We start from the raw sequence: 15,981 nt of genomic DNA on the forward strand, positions 1-15,981 counted from the left end.
TTGGGAAGCAATAGAACAGGGCTGGTGACACATCAGTGCTGGAGAAAGAGGGAAGCAAAACATCTTGAAATGAGGTTGTCATGATAAAGAGCCAGCGCTCAGAAACCACAAAAATCTTTGAAATTGCACCGTCATCTTCTTCAGAATCTACAGTATCTCAATCTCATTACCTTCCTCTAATGAAATCTGCCTTTACCAACCTTTCTGCTGAGACACAATTTCTTATTAAACTTTATTTAGGTATGTTTAGCCTAGTTGCTAGTATTGCTTCTGTGTTTTCTCTATTGCAACTATATAGCATTTCAGTGACATTATAAAACTTCTGCGGGGGTGACCCAGAAATCCAACAATATAACATTGTTCTAATCAGTTTTCGGGCTGATAAATGATCTCGCAGGAATATTGAGCTCCATATGTGTCTGCATAGTGCTGGGCACGTATAGGCATTCCACAAGAAGAAGAAGAAGTTATTTCATTGATTTGACAAATTGAGGACAAATGGGAATTGTATGTCACTGAAGCACTTGTCCCTGAAAGATGTGTTTATGGCAAGAAGCAATGTCACCACTGTGTATGATTACGATTTTCCAGAAAAGCCTCTGCGATTCATTGTCTTTTTTTCTCATCTTAACTCCTCCAGCCTGGAGATGATACCCTTTGCCTCTGCCTAGACACAACCCACCTGTCCTCCAGGGTGCCCTCCCAGAATGCCTCCCCTGCCGGCTTCAGCCCACAGAACTTTCCATGGTAGGGGCTGCCACTTTCTACATTTTCACTATGTGCCAGGACTATGCTGAGTGCTCAAAAGGCCTTACTTACCTCCTTCAATTCTCATTTCCTAGGAGGTGAACACTGTCATTATCCCCATTTTGTTAGAGAGGAAATTGAAGTGGACAGAAGTAAAGTAACACATCTAGAAAGTGGCAGAAGTACCCCAAATCGGGATCCACACCTTCTTCCTTGAGCACCTGATCACGCTGTCCTGTCTGCACCGTCTCCCCGGTATGCTTGATGTGCGGTAGATAACGCACACACACACAGCATCAGATTTGATTGTTTCTCTTTTCCAGTGTGTTTAGCTCTTTTGCTCTCTTGGCCTATATACTCTTCCATAGTCAGGGTTAAGGGCAAGGGTCTTTGGCCTGATTCTGCAACTTCTGTGTGCCTCCCTGAGCCCCAGTCCCGGTAGTGAGGATCAAAAGAAAACAATCCTCGGACCAGGGTCGCCCATGGTGACAGTGCAAACAGCTTCATGTGTTAATGCTGTTCTGACACTAAATCCACGGTGTGGCTAAGAGGTTTCCTAAAAATTCTGCAGGGATTCCAGTCTGCTCTGCCATCCATGTTTGCCCCTTGGACTTGACTTAGCCAACACCCTCTCTCTCTCTCCAACTCATCAGCAAACTTGAACTCTTCATGTCTTTTCTTTACTCGCCAAAGTACGAGGACTTTTGCCCCTGAGTGGACCTGGCAGTGGTCTAATCACTGCTGCCAGGGAAACGTGGAGTGGGCTACGAATAATTGTTTATTCTGCTCTGAACTCTCCCTCTGACCTCCTCCTTACTCTTGCCTTTAGGCATATCCTACTCCTAGCCTCAGTTTCCTCATCTATCACAAGAGAGGATAAACTAACTGACCTCTAAAGTCTCCAGCCTATAGCTAAGGCTCTTAGAGGTCTTTTTTTAAACGAGGAAATCCCAAGCACTAAGCTGTTGTCCCCGGCATTATTTACTGCTCCTCACACCTTCCATGATTGTGTTTTTCTGAAAGTGTGTGTGTATGGGTGTTTGTGTGTGTCTGTGTTGTATGTGTGTCTTTGTGTGTGAGTGTGTATATGTGTGTATATGTGTGTGGGTTTGCCTGTGACCGAATGAGGGTGTTTGTATGCATCTGTGTGTGACTGCATATGGGTGTGTTTATGTGCATCTTTGCGTAATTATATATGAGTGTGTGCATCTGTATACGAATATTTTTGTTTTGTATGTATCTGTGTGTGTGTGTGTGTGTGTGTGCGTGTGGACATTCGCACAGTGTTGAAGCCGCTCAAACCTAAGTGACAGGGAAAGAGAAAGAAGGTCCAGTCACCTGTACCTCTGGGGAGACCCACCCACGCAGGGCCCACCCGAGGCGGGTGAGCTAGGCTCCCTACTCGGGTGCCGCCCTCCCGCGGAGAGAGCCAGAGCCTGGAGGCCGCCTAGCGGGCGGGGCGGGGATATGGGCGGGGCGAAGCCGGCCGGTGGGCGGGGATGTGGGCGGGGCGAGACCGGACGGTGGGCGGAGATGTAGGCGGGGCGAGGCCGGGCGGTGGGTGGGGCGGGCGGCGGCGGCTCCGGGCATGCTCCGCCGCGGCGGCTGCAAGCGGGGCGGGTCGCGCTGGTCCCCGGCCGGCCGGAGCGGCGGCGGTGGCGGCGGCGCGGGGCAGCATGAGGGAGCCGCTCGGTAAGTCCCGGTGTGTCTCGCCCCTCCTGACTCCCGCCGCCCATTTGGCCCGTTCCCACGGCGCTACGCGGGCCTCGCCCCCAGCCTCCCGCGCGCGCCCCCAACTTCTCCAGCCCGGACGTTGCTCCGGTGCGAGCCTCCCCCGGCGTTGGGGGGCGTCCGCACCCCAGCCCCGGGCGTCCCACACGGTGCCCGGCCCGGCCGCCGCGGGCCGCACGCCCGCAGCCTCGGGGTGAGGGAGCGTTCGCTTTTGCTGGGAGGGGGCGTCCGCGCCCCTCAGGTGCCCAGCCCGGGTGCGGGACTCGCGGGTCCCGCGCCGAGGGCCGCGGCTGGCGTTAGCGCTCGCTCGGCCCCTTTCGCGGGGAGGGCCCGGAACGGCGGGGGTCGCTGCCTCGGCTCTCGGCGTCCTCCCCGCCGGCCCGGCTCCGGCCAGCCCGCTCTTTCGCCTGCGCGCCCCGACTTCGCGGACAGCACCCCAGGAACTGACAGCCGCTGCTCAGAGTCTCCGAGGTCCCCGGTTCCCACGGTGGCCCCCTACCCGCCTCTCCCCCCCCCTCCCCCCCCCCCCCCCGGCAGTCCGGACCTGCCCGCGGGACGTTGGGAGCTCGTTGCCGCGCCCGGCGCTCCCTGCTCGGGTCTCCGCCCGGCCTTCCGCGCCCACCGCTTTGCCGGGTCAGGACCCGGGATTAGGGCGCTAATCGCCGCTGCTTCCCAGCAACTGCCCGGGGCTGCCGGGCCTCCCCGGCTGCTGGTGGTTAAGTTGGGGGTGGAGGGGGGGGAGAGAAAAGGGTGGGAGAAAGGAAAGAGCCCCGCCTGAGAGTGCTGTAAATCTCGTTAATCAGCTCGTTTATGGGATCTGGAGCCTGCCTGCCTGCGCCCGGTCTTCGCACTTGGATCTCCTGAGTACCCCCACCCCACCCCCGTCGCCATCAGTTCACCCTAGAATGCCCGGGTTTGCCTAGATGCCCTGACCGCAGTGAGGTTCAGCACCGCTCTTGGTCCTTGTCACTGGAGGTAGCAGCCCAGCCCCCTTGGGTTCCTCTGGGGTTTTGAGAAAGGAGCTGTGATTTCACTACTGGAAAAAAGAAAAATGAGAACTCCTCGCCAGCGCGACCTGGTCATGCCCCATTCCTTGCTCATCCGTGCTCTCTAGGAGCAGAGGACTTTGGGGAATTAGCTTAGGCAGATCACCCTCCCTTTCCCCCTCCCAACACACACACCCTGCCACCCTCACGGCCATCCCCGGCATCTCCTCCCTCTACCCCCATGCTCACCTCTCCCTCCCTTAGTCTAGTTGCCTGGCCTGTCTTAGGGAGATGGATGGAGTAATGTGGACCACACAATTTCAAGGGTGTGTGTGTGTGTGTGTGTGTGTGTGTGTGTGTGTGTGTGTGTCATCTTCAGGCCTTCCTTCTCTGGCTTTTTGTCTTTTCAGATTTGCAAAGAACAGACATCCTAGGGATTTGAGGTGAGGGTTGGAAGATGGGGTGGGAGGGGTCAGGCTGCCAGAAATACTTAGACAAAAATGGCAGACTCAGTATTCAAAACTGAGTGGTCACAGGCTATGCAGGTAAAACTTCAGGAAAACAGTGCCTTGAGTCAGGCAGTTTTAGAAGTTAAGATGACTGGATTATGGCCCTTTGGCAAGGCAAGCGTGTATAGTGTTTTGGAACTCATATGCGGATTCTATTTCAGGAGAATTGTGATGGTTTTCATGTGAAATTGGGAATTTGGTAAATTCATGTGGTTTTTCATAATGTTGTGTGGGTTTGAACTTTCTATTTACCTTGCTATTAGGTGTCTAATTCTTAGCCACCAACTAAACAGGCATCCTGCAGGTCCCTAACTATTACTCTGGGGAGGCAACTTGTAGCAAACAGTTTTCACTCCCACAAGAGTGGGTGAGCAAATATTTGTTGAACAGAGGCCTTAATCTGCTGGGCCTTCCTCCTGGCAAACTTCACCCTGTGCTCCAGAGAATGGAAGGTCAGGCCCTTGGCAGGCCCAAGAGATTTAAGGGGATTGGGTGGGCGGAGAAAGCCTGTGCCAGGAAAAAAAGAAGAAAAAAAACAAACCAAAATTTTTTTGTCTTTCTACCTCCTTGGGATATAACTTAAAGTGCCCGAGTGTTCACATGCTCTGGAGGACTTGACAAGCTAATCAGAGTTAGTTAATAACGCATCTGAGTCGTCACAGACTCCAGAAGCATATGGCTTATTGTTCAATAGCTATAAAATGTAACTGGAGATTGGAGGTACACAAGGAGAGTAAATAAGGACCAGTTTTTCATTAAAAAAAAAAAAACACCCAAATCTGAAAAGATCCTTGGACTATAATTTTTTTTAAATGCAGCTTAAAAATAAACTAGAAATGCTATCAGTAAAGACAGCCCAGAAGTCTGTGGTTCCGCCAAGTTCCCATTGTCCTTGTTGGAGAGTCCTGTAGTTTGGGAGGACAGTAAACACCAGTCGTGCTGTAGGAGTCCAGAATTTCTCCCTTAATGAGCTTGGCGGGATTTCACGCTAATTAATCTAGAGAGAGTTTAGAACACAGAGTGTTGCGTTGAAACAATTGTTCTGTTGTGGTTTTGATTTTGATAAGCGAAGACTATGCCTCTGAAATCCTTTAGGTCTATCATTGATCCCATTACCAATGTTTCTTTTTATTTATTTATTTACTTACTTTTTTGGTAACAGATGTTGTTTTTCACCTTTTGGATGGGAAGGGTTCTCTCACTCATTAAAACCTTGCTGCTATGTTTTGTTCCAAGAGCTTACCAACTTAAGGAGTGCTGAGGGACACTTGGTAAGGCCAGCAGCCCGGGGAGGGGGTTGGGGGGGGGGGGACAGATGGGTCTCCAATACTTTGATATATCCTTTAACCACTAACAGTCATGTAAAAAATACAGGAACTGCCCTGATACTGAAACGTCAGTTATCTTGATTTAAATTTGTGGTATCTTGTTTAGCATTTGGACTATTACCTTTACTTTCTTTAAATATATTCTCCAAAAACTTTCTGTAGATAATATAGTTGGTCACAGGCAGGCTAAACTAGTAAAGATTAATTATTAGACCGTGAAATATCCTTGTAAGTTGTTGCTTGTTGGTGATCTCTCTGTAGCTTACCTATAAGCTTGTTTCTTCTGTACGTAAATGAAAGAATGAAGAGATACCAAGATACATTTCGAAGAAGGGAAAAAAAAAAAAAAGGAGAGTGAGAAAGCAACTGCATGTATACAAAGAATAGGAGAGATAGAAACCGAACTGTTGGTGGTTATCTCTTGGCACAGTGGGGTTACTGGGAACTCTTTTTTCTTCAACACTGAATTTTGCAGCGTTTACTTCTAGAATAACTTTACATGACTTTTGCAATTAGAAAATAATTTACAAGTTTTATGAAATGATTTGAACTTTAACATTATTATAAAACCTTGGCTCTTTTGTTCTCAAGATATTTTCAAAGAAAACTAGTGTGTTCTAAGTTTAATAGACTATTCCAGGAATCTTTACATGTGGAGTTTGACATGCATGTTGGTAGTGGGATTAAATTCTAGTCTATTGTAAGTTTTATGGTTATTTTCGCAAATAGCCAGAAATTCCAGAAGATTTAAAAAATCTTATCCAATTTTACTCCTCTTCTTAATGACTACTAATCTTTGAGAAATGTTAATGAGGTACTTAGGGTCTCATAAAAAGGGGGTGGGGTCACCAAAGCAATAATTGTGACAGAACGTAGAGGTGAAAGAGAAGACGGGAGTGTGTATGTGTGTGTGTGTGTTCACTCAGGTCTTGGGGGAAAAGACAAAAAAGAAGTTAGAAGAGATAATATTTATGAAAAAAATAAAGTGCATAACATTTGGTACTTTGTTTCCCTTGTCTCTCTCTGTTTTGGAATCAGTGCCTTAACACCGACCCAACCCAGCAAGATTAGCATTCCAGAAGTCCTTTTGATCTGAGACCCAAGTTTTCCACCTCCTTTTTTTTTTTTTTTTTTTTTTTTTTTTGTCACCCTAAAGAAACTTAACTCAGGAATGGTTACCATACTGAAATTATTACTTCACAGATTAAATATGCTTTTTATGTGGAGAAGATTTTAACAACTTGAGTGCCCTGACAAGAGCTGGTCATCACAGTATTGTGGTATGGTAACAACAGCGTGTGAGCACTTCACCGCGCCAGAGCTTACACTGAAACTGTTGAGTTCTTTCTTTCATTAATTAAGATGGAAAAGAGAAATGGCAATCCTATTGTTCATAATAAAGTACATAGAAAGCAGTAAATATCCATGTGTCAGTTAGCAACGTGCTTCATCCTGCTGTTAGGTCTTAGCTATTTACCTCTTGTTTAAAGAAAGTACTTTGTTATATATTAATCATAACATTAGACTGAAAAGTTGTCAGTGGAAGAAGTATTTACAGTGAACTGCCAACAACTTGAGGGACTAATTACATCTTAAATATGGAATGTCAGTGAACACAACTGAGAAGTTTTAGGTTTTCTAGAAGAGTAACAATGTCTAATCAAGACCTTTAGAATGCTGTTTTGTAATCTTGTATTAGATTTTTATCAGCAGAACATGTAACTTTAGGCTTCCTGGAAACAGGTTAAGAGACTCTGTAGCAGATAAGACCCATGTGCCGTATACTAGACCCTTAGAACCTTATGTAATTTATTGCTCATTTATTTTTTTCTTCAGTGTTTCTTTTCATTGAGACTGCCAAATACGTAATATATTTTCAAAGATACATTTTCCTAATCCTACCTAAGAAACTGTTCTTAATTGTTTTTCTTTCTATCTGTCCATCTATCCATCTATCTATCAATCAAGTAAACCCTACCCCTAACGTGGGGCCCGAACTCAACAAGCCCAGGATCAAGAGTCACATGCTCTACTGACTGAGCCAGCCAGGCACCCCTAAGTTTTTTTTTCTGATGGTGAGATCATATTAAGTTAAAGTACACGAAAGTGTCAGCATATGGCCCTTTTTTCCTTGAAAACGGCATTACTTCATATGGCTCTACCAAATGCATTTCGTGACAGGTCACTGTAAAATACAGTAAAATATAAATAAGAACATTAAAAAAGAAAAGCAAACCAGAATAAAACACCACTGTTGACATTTTGATATGTTTCCTTTTGGTGATTTTTCTCGTGTGTGTGTGTGTGTGTGTGTGTGAAATTGCTGTTGCACTGAATGTAGGGTTTGTATCCTGTTTTTCTGTTTAACGTGGTACCATGAGCATTTCCCTGTGCCATTGCATATCTGAAAACATAATTTTATACATGTGTGTACATATTCTAGTCTACTGTGGATGCATCAGGGTTTTGTTTTGTTTTTTTAACCATATCTCAAGTGGACATTTATTTGGTCTAATTTTTTTGTCATCATAATTGAAACTTGGGTAAGTCTCTTTATAGAAGACTTTGTGGGTATCTCTGATTATTTCATTAGGATGGATCCCAGGAAATGAGATTATTAGAGTTTCAGGTTTTTGAAGGTTTTATAACATATCACTTTTAAGAAAGGAAATACCCATTTACACACAGATACTTCCCCCCTCCCCATTCGTATGCCCCCACAAATAGGAGAACCCTTACAGCTTACCATGCCCTTACCAACAAATACTGCCTTCTGGAAACTTTGATAATTTGACCAGTGAATAATGGCATTTGGGTTTACTTTACATATCTTTGATTACTGGTGAGAGTGATCATTTGTTTTACATTAAAAAAAATTTTTTTTTACATTTATTTATTTTTGATAGAGACAGAGCACAAGTGGGGGAGGGGCAGAGAGAGAGAGAAGGAGACACAGAATCCAAAGCAGGCTCCAGGCTCCAGGCTCCGAGCTGTCAGCACAGAGCCCGATGCAGGGCTCAAACTCACAAGCCGTGAGATCATGACCTGAGCCGAAGTCGGACACTTAACCGACTGAGCCACCCAGGTGTCCCAATTTGTTTTACATTTTTAATTGGGTATTTGTCTTTTTCCTTTATTTTCAGTTCATGTTCTAGGCAAATTTTAAAAGGAAGAAGAGTTTTGGTTGATCTGATGAGCTTATTAATAGTTTTATTTCATTGTCGTGGGGAGCCTTACAACTGTAAATACGAGAACAAAAACTATTTTTTATTTTTAAGGCTGTAGAGGGAGGAGGAATTGGTACCTGTTATGAAATAACGTCCATTTGCCAACGTCTACCCTGGTGATGAGCCCCTAGTCGACATACTACAACCTAGACCATTGCATCTGCAAGGGAGGGTATTGGCTGGCCTTGTGTCTTTATGTTCTTTAGTACAGCCCAGTGCCTAGCACATTCAGTGTAAAACAAGTGTCCTGACCAACCTAAGTTGGAATAAGAGTGCAACACCTGCCCTCCGGGACCCCTGGGTGGAGAGTTGCTGGATGGTGTACTCCATGGCCTGAGCCCCCACCCTCTCCTCTTCCTCTTCTTCGTATGTGACCATTTTGCTCAGCTCTCTTGGTTGGCCTCTATGGGTGCTAATGGGGCCAAGGTCAGAGGTTCTGTCTTCGTATGACCTATTTAGCTTTGTTCCGTGTCATGGCCACAAGCTGTACCCTTTTTACTGTGGCCAGCTGACTTAGAAACACATGCTGTTCATCACAAGGGTGAATAGGCTAGAGAGACAGACAGATTTCTAGAACGAGAAGGACCCCGAAGAACCTTCAGAGAAGACTGAACCCCAAAGATGTTCCCTTCTTTTTGTGCAGTGTCTCAGGCTCAATTCAACACAACAGATACATATTGAACAACGTGGAGAAACAGAAATTCATCCCTACAATGAAGGGGTGGACAGCTCTCTGCTTAAATGCTAATGGCTAATATTGAATAGAACTTCGAAATCTACCACAAAATAAGATTACTTTAAGTGGTCTCGTTCCGGTTTTTTGGACAGGACAAATAATCTGATGAAAATCCACTCAAAAATGATTTGGAGAAAAAAATGTATGGGACTGGGTTGGTTAAATTACAATCAAATTACCTGTCATCTTCTCCAACCGACACTTATTTCTGATTTCCGCATTTCTCTTAAATGACCATTATCTTAGTCGCCAAGTAAGACATTACACTTGTTTTCTTGAAAATGACTTGTATTATTCCTTTTCCCCCATCTCCTCTGCTACCAGCCTTGCACGTTACAAGAGAAGAGACATAACTGCTCGTCTGCACGTCTGTCTGTGCTCTAACCACTTTAGTTGTCCACTTTCCCACCATACTGATTGTCAGGCACACTTTCCCCTGCTCGCCCAGACGCTTTTGTGGTTTCCCCTTGCCCAGATGAAGCCCAGATTCTGTCAGTGTTGTAGATAAGAGTGACTATTTCTAGATCGATAGTTTTTCTTTTAGAATGTAGGTGGCTTTTTTTTCTCGGAGGTCACTCACTCCTCTCCCATTTACCATAGCTGTAGTTTGTCTGCTTCTCCAGTTCACGCAACAGGTTTCACGATAGCTCTGTAGGAGCCTGAATCCAAAAATGACCAAAGAGGGCCACTGAAGGTCACAGAGCAATGACGTGATCTATGTGTGAATGAGTCCTATTACTGGGCATTGAAAATTAATACAAACACTGCCATCAAAACCTTGCAGTCAAGTGAGGCATCAGGCCTTGCGGCTGTGTGTGCGTATGTACGTATGTGTGTGTGCCCTGGTGTGTATTGGGAAAGAATCCTGTAGAAGAGCCATCTTAACCCAAGAGAAGAAAGGAGATTTTTTTTTTTTCCTTTTAAGTATAGTTTTGCACTTAAAAACTTGTTTTTAATGTTTATTTATTTTTGACAGAGCGTGAGTGGGGGGAGGGGCAGACAGAGGGAGACAGAGAATCGGAAACAGGCTCCAGGCTCTGAGCCGTCAGCCCAGAGCCCAACGCGGGGCTCGAACTCACAGACCGTGAGGTCATGGCCTGAGCCGAAGTCGGCCGCCCAACCGACTGAGCCACCCAGGCGCCCCTAGTTTTGCACTTTAATGTCACCGTGCCTTTCATTTTTCCTTGTTTATATTTAGGCAGTATTTGGTAAATTAGGAAACTTCTATTGTCATCAAGGAAGGAAATTTAGATGGGTAAGCCTAAAATAGTAGTGAGGGCTTGGAAGCTAGACAGACCTGTGTTTGAACCTCCGATCTGCGCTTACAGGCTCAGGCCCTCAGCCTCAGTGTTCTTGTCTGCAAAATGGAGACATCCGTAGCTACCTTAGGAAGTTTGCTGGGAGCATAAAATGAAATAAAGTGTGCTTTCTCTCTGAACATGTTTATTCTTACGTTAAATGTTTCATCTGTGTGAATGGTATTTAGATATTCACAGAATGAAAAAAAATAAATATTTAGAGTGAGCTCATTTGTCTCTTGTGTCCTGGTCCAGCTCGTGCTAAAAGCCCCCTCCTTCCCTGAGATCCTATCCAGGCACCTTCACTGTCCTGATCCCTCTTCCTAGATGAACAAGGTAACGAACCAAAGTAGGGAAGGAAAACATTTCTTAAATGAACTGGCTGGACAATCATACTTACAGGGTGATCTTACAGTGCAGATCTACCTTGAGGTGGATTTCAGTCTTCCTTCCAGAAGCTTCCTTGACCCCTTGAGACTGGGTCAGGGTCCCTTCTGCCTATTTACCTGCTGTCTGTACAGCAGGATAGTAAGATTCTCAAGGGCAAAGTATGTGTCTTATTCATTATACTTTGAGTGTCTGGTGGTTTCTAAGCACTCAGGAATTGTGCTTCAATGTTTTGGGCTCTCCAAAGTACCACTTACTCTTCTAAGTGACTTGGATGGAGATCAAAATATCCATTCCCAAAAGATGAGATATGTGGGTGATATAAAGCAGGTTTGACCTTGGAAATCAAAAGTCAGATCCCAAGGGATACAAGAGGAAATGGTCTAAACTTCGTGGCGAAAATTAATAACTAATATGAAGTCTTTCCATAAAGCAAGTACTAACCCTTCAGAGACAAACTAGAACCACGGTAGCATGATAAATCCACAATCTTGGATTTACGTGGTGACTTATACTTTTATATATCTTTATTTGGTCCTCAAACAGTCTAGTGGCACGGGCAGATGGGAGCATTGCCATTTCGCAGATCAGGAAACTGAGGTTTGGTATAGTTAGTGACTTATTCCAGGGGTCATAGCTGGGGCTGGGTGCCAGTGGCATTAGCACTAGGATTAAAAGGATCACCCCTGATACTTTGTTACTTGAGCCATACCCATACCTTTCAAAGTTGTTAAATCCAATGCTATAATAATTTACATTTATGGCAAATTTTGCTGTGTATTTGTAGTTACAGCCACCCTGTGAGTTGGTGGGTGGGTGATCAGTTAAATACTGTTGATTTAGAATGCTGGGATCTCAGGATCAGAAAGAGACTTTAAAAGGGACAGCTTTTTGTCCAGTTCATTGGATGCCTGTCTCCTCAGCAAGCCAGCTCCTCTAACGGTGGCCGCTGTGATTGACGTGTGATGGGGCGCTTGCTACCTCTTGAGGCAGCCCATTCCGTCTTAAGTAGATGAGGATGCTAAAGACAGTAAGCAGACGGTGAGAGGGATTGGAAAACCCATGTGACTGTTCCCAGATCTGTCTCAGGTGGTGTTTAGCATGGGTGGAAATGAGGTGGAGGCCCAGGGGAAGAGTTGGGATCAGAAGGCGAAGAGTGTCAGCCCAAGGAGAGAAGTCCTCGGGGATCGGGGTGGTGGCTGGGACGGCCCATTTGGGTTGTGGGGCTTGCGGGTATGCCCATTCCTCTTTGTTCTCCCGCACGGCTCTAGGCCCGGTGTCCTGAAGCTGGCGTGCTTTGTAATCCCGCTCCGCAGAGGCACCTGGCCTCCGTGAGGCAACACAAGTCCGGAGTTCCCAATAACCAGTATGCTTTTGACCTCACACCTGTAAGTTCGAGTTATGGCTCTTACCTTTTGGATCTTTTTTGAAAGAGGTTTATGGGTCGGCCTGGGTCGTCATGCCACTTGAGGGTTTGTTAAACACAATGTCCACGTGGACGTGGCCATACCAGACCAACCAGACCATCTCCTTGCCCAGTAGGAAGAGGGGCCACGTGTGTGTTTGGTGAGGGCCCTCTCTCCTTGCTCACTGGCAGGGGGCTGTGCCGTGGGCGCTGGCTGCCCCCCTGTGTCCTGCATGGTACATGGCTTTTAAAGAGCCTGACACGGTAAGAGAAACTGAGTGTAATAAGACCTACATCCCAGGGCTTACTGTGGTGCCGACTGTATGAGTGACATGAAGCCAGTCAGTGGGGGGGGGGGGGGGGCCCGATCTATGGGGGCTCTCCCTGATCTAAATGCTACAATGAGATAATTGCACCCCAGATCTATTTTATATACCAATTCCCTCTCTCATACACACTCACATGCAGTTTATCTAGTGAACTCCTAATCATTCTTCAAAACCCAGCTCAAATGTCCCTTTCTCCTTTTGTGCATTCCTTCCACAGTTATTTATTGAGAGCAGGCTATGTGCTAGATGCCGGGGGTATAGCACCGCACGGAACAGGGATTCGCCTTCGTGGCCTTGCCTCTGTGTTCCCGTAGCCCTCCCTGTGTTTGTAATGGGATCACTTTCCCCTGTGGACCGTAGTCCAGTGACTTGCAGTGGAATCCAAGAACACATGCTCGCCTCTCTGGTCCTTCCATTCCTGTGAACGGCCCAAGCGGTACGACCCCTGCGAGCCGTGCAGCAGGAGCGTCAGGAATGGCTTCTGCTACAGTAACCGCCAGGGCCTGTCAGCCTTCCATAAGATGTGGGGGCCTCGTGGGAAGTGATCGACTTCCCGAGTTCGATGCTCTCTGCGCTGATGGCCGGGACTTTTCTGCCACCGTAACGGAGCACGTGGTGAAGAGCGAGGACGCGCCCGGTCAGCAGAATTGTGGGATGGGCCCCCGTAAGAATTCCCCCGACAGGAAGCACATGTGTCTCCCTTTCACCTGCACACAGGCCGGCAGGCATTTCCTGGCCATTGTTCGCGGGGGCTGCCACGGCGCCGTTTCCGTCCACCAGAGAAGTGGGGCCGGCTCTGGCCTAGCTCTTGCAGGCCTGGCCCGCGGCCCAACCTCCGGGGACGCAGGGCTGCTCCCCACTAGCCGGAAGCCACGGGAAAGAAGATTCCCCTGGGTAAAAATAAACACGGCCCCGCCTGTTTTACACCTGTGCTCACAGGTAGGTTCCTTCTGTTCCGTGGTCCTGCTGCCCTGGGCCGGTTGACTTGGGGAAGTTGCCCAAGTGGAATTCATCTACCACGGTGGGATTGGGCAGTGGCTCCAGAGGGAAGAGCTGCCCCAGGATTTGTTGGCGAGAAATCTGAGTCTTAAAAATTTCACGTCACAGGGGCGCCTGGGTGGCTCAGTCGGTGAAGTGCCCGACTTGGGCTCAGGTCGTGATCTCGCAGTCCGTGAGTTCGAGCCCCGCGTCGGGCTCAGAGCCTGGAGCCTGCTTCGGATTCGGTGTCTCCCTCTTTCTCTCTACCCCTTCCCCGCTCATGCTCTCTCTCTCTCTCTCTCTTTCTCTCAAAAATAAACAAACATAAAAAAAATTAAAAACAATTTCGCGTTGGAAGGGAGAAGTTGGGGATTGTGGAGCGTGCTGGGTGTGCGTGCTTGGCCAGCCGGGCCCGTGGTCTCTCACGATGCGCCCAGAGACCTGGGCTCTGCTCGCAGCAGCCCGGTGTGGCCGCCCCCCAGAGCCCCCAGAGTGCCAGGGTGGATCACAGCTCCGTGCTGATTAGAGATCCGGCTCTGCCCTTTGAGAGCAAAAGGTATGGCTGCAAGATGACAAGTATAATAAGGTAAAGCCGGACACTGGCAGTTTCTCATTTTAGAAACTCAACGAGGTAATTGCAGCTTCCGCATCTGTATTTATTTTGCCTTCACTGCTCGTGCCCATTGTTTTTGGATGCCCGGGGCAAGGGAATGGTGGACACTGTTAATCATTTCATTGCTTCAACGCTAGTCCAGACTCTTCTGCAAGAGGCAGCCGGCACAGGGTGGGGTCCCCCGGTTTCCCACCTCATCCTGCAGAGCCCGTGCCACGTGCACCATCCCCAGTGAGTTAGACGGGGCAGAATTTTAGGGGGAGCGGTCCCCATTCCTTCACGTTCCCAGCCGGGGACGAGTTTGGTGGGAGCAAGGGGAGGAGGACGTGTCAGCCGCAGCTCCGGGGAGAGTCGGACACCCCTCACGAACCCTCTCTGTTGTCCCTTCAGGGTGGGTCCTGCCAACGCGACGGTCCCGGCGGCCGAGCTCCCATGAAGCCAGCGCATTATGTACAGCGTAGAGGACCTCCTGATTTCTCATGGATACAAGCTGTCAAGAGGCATCCCGGCACCACACGACGGTGACCGCGAGGGCCGCCGGCACGCCAGGCCCCGCGCGCGAGCTGGCCAGGGCCTGCTGAATGGGTGCGAGGATGGCCCCGCGGGTCCCCCCCCCAGTAAGCCGTCCCCAGGGAAGGGCCACGTGAGCGCCTCGGAAGACAGCCACCACCTACGGAGAGCCCTCGGGGAGCCCCAGAGCGCTTCTGCTTCTAGAGCTCGTGAGGCGGGGTAAGCTCCCACAAGAGCCCGCCGTTTTCTTTTGTCTCGGGGCCTTGGCGGCAGGTGTGCAAGACTGATCCTTCAGAGAGAGGTGGGGAAGGGTGAGAGACAGGGGCGCTTCGTTCCATGGGCCGGGGGGGGGGAGGCGGGTGCAGGGTTCGCCGCACTGAGCACAGGGCCTGGCCACGGGAGGCCTTCGATGAACAGTGGTCAGCAGGTGAATTCTGTCATGGGAAACCCATGGCATTTTAATACCCACCCTCTGTTTTCCCTTAGAATCTCCTCATATTGCCTTCGCTAGGAATCGTTTAAAAACCCTGGAGAAGCTAGTTTCTGTCAGGCACACATTCCTAGTGCATCAGGCTTCCTTAGTAATTAATATGTTTCAATATTGCGTACGTTACAGAGTTGGAAGAGGTGTATGTCCCCCTCCGTGTGTGAAGAAGAAAACCTTTCTTCTTGTACATTTGTGTAATTTCGTTGCCTTCCAACCCATCTTTCCCTTGCACACACTGGCCCTAATGTGGGTGTCCCATCTGAATACAGCTGCAATCTGTGGGTGTTTTCCTACAACAAAGAAGAGGGCGGGTTGGCTGGGGGGCCAGAGGCGGGGGTAAAAAAGAGGGAATTTGGGCGGCTTGCCACAGAGCCGCATGAGAGGGGAGCCCTGTGGCCCTCATGCACACGGTTTCCACCTAGAGGAGACCCTTGTCATCACTTCATAAAAGTGCGTTTGTCTCCAGGGCTGCATTAGGACCAGGCTCAGACTGGAGGAGGAGGGTTCTGCCTCTGTAGAGCAGATTATGTAATTGTGCATAACCGGCAAGAAAGGGACCAAAGCAACCAGTGGAAGCAGAGGCCTATCTTCAAGGGAAACAAACACACAAAAAGCCAAGCAAACTTGAAAGGGGAGTGAGTTCAGTCTAGAGGGAAAGAAGCAGGCTTCCATGGTGAAAACTCACCTTTCCCAGAGAGGATTTTCCATGT

At 48.2% G+C, this 15,981-nt stretch overlaps 1 protein-coding gene across 7 annotated transcripts in view; it reads left to right on the top strand.

Annotated features, from left to right (window-relative positions):
• The first annotated feature begins 2,355 nt into the window (after positions 1 to 2,355).
• JCAD (junctional cadherin 5 associated) overlaps positions 2,356 to 15,981 on the top strand; it is a 42,502-nt gene continuing 28,876 nt past the window's right edge. For 2 of the 7 annotated variants that reach the window (XM_042945227.1, XM_042945232.1), the window contains exons 1-2: positions 2,356 to 2,439; positions 14,665 to 15,003. In XM_042945227.1, the coding sequence (XP_042801161.1) occupies positions 14,723 to 15,003 (281 nt within the window). In that variant the 5' untranslated portion in view covers positions 2,356 to 2,439; positions 14,665 to 14,722. Of the gene's footprint in view, positions 2,440 to 5,137; positions 5,245 to 11,850; positions 11,991 to 12,220; positions 12,338 to 14,664; positions 15,004 to 15,981 lie in introns of those variants that run through there. The other 5 variants (XM_042945229.1, XM_042945228.1, XM_042945230.1 and 2 more) reach the window with 5 other exon arrangements.

This window comes from Panthera leo, chromosome B4 (assembly GCF_018350215.1).
Source record: "Panthera leo isolate Ple1 chromosome B4, P.leo_Ple1_pat1.1, whole genome shotgun sequence".
Classification (NCBI taxonomy): Eukaryota; Metazoa; Chordata; class Mammalia; order Carnivora; family Felidae; genus Panthera; species Panthera leo.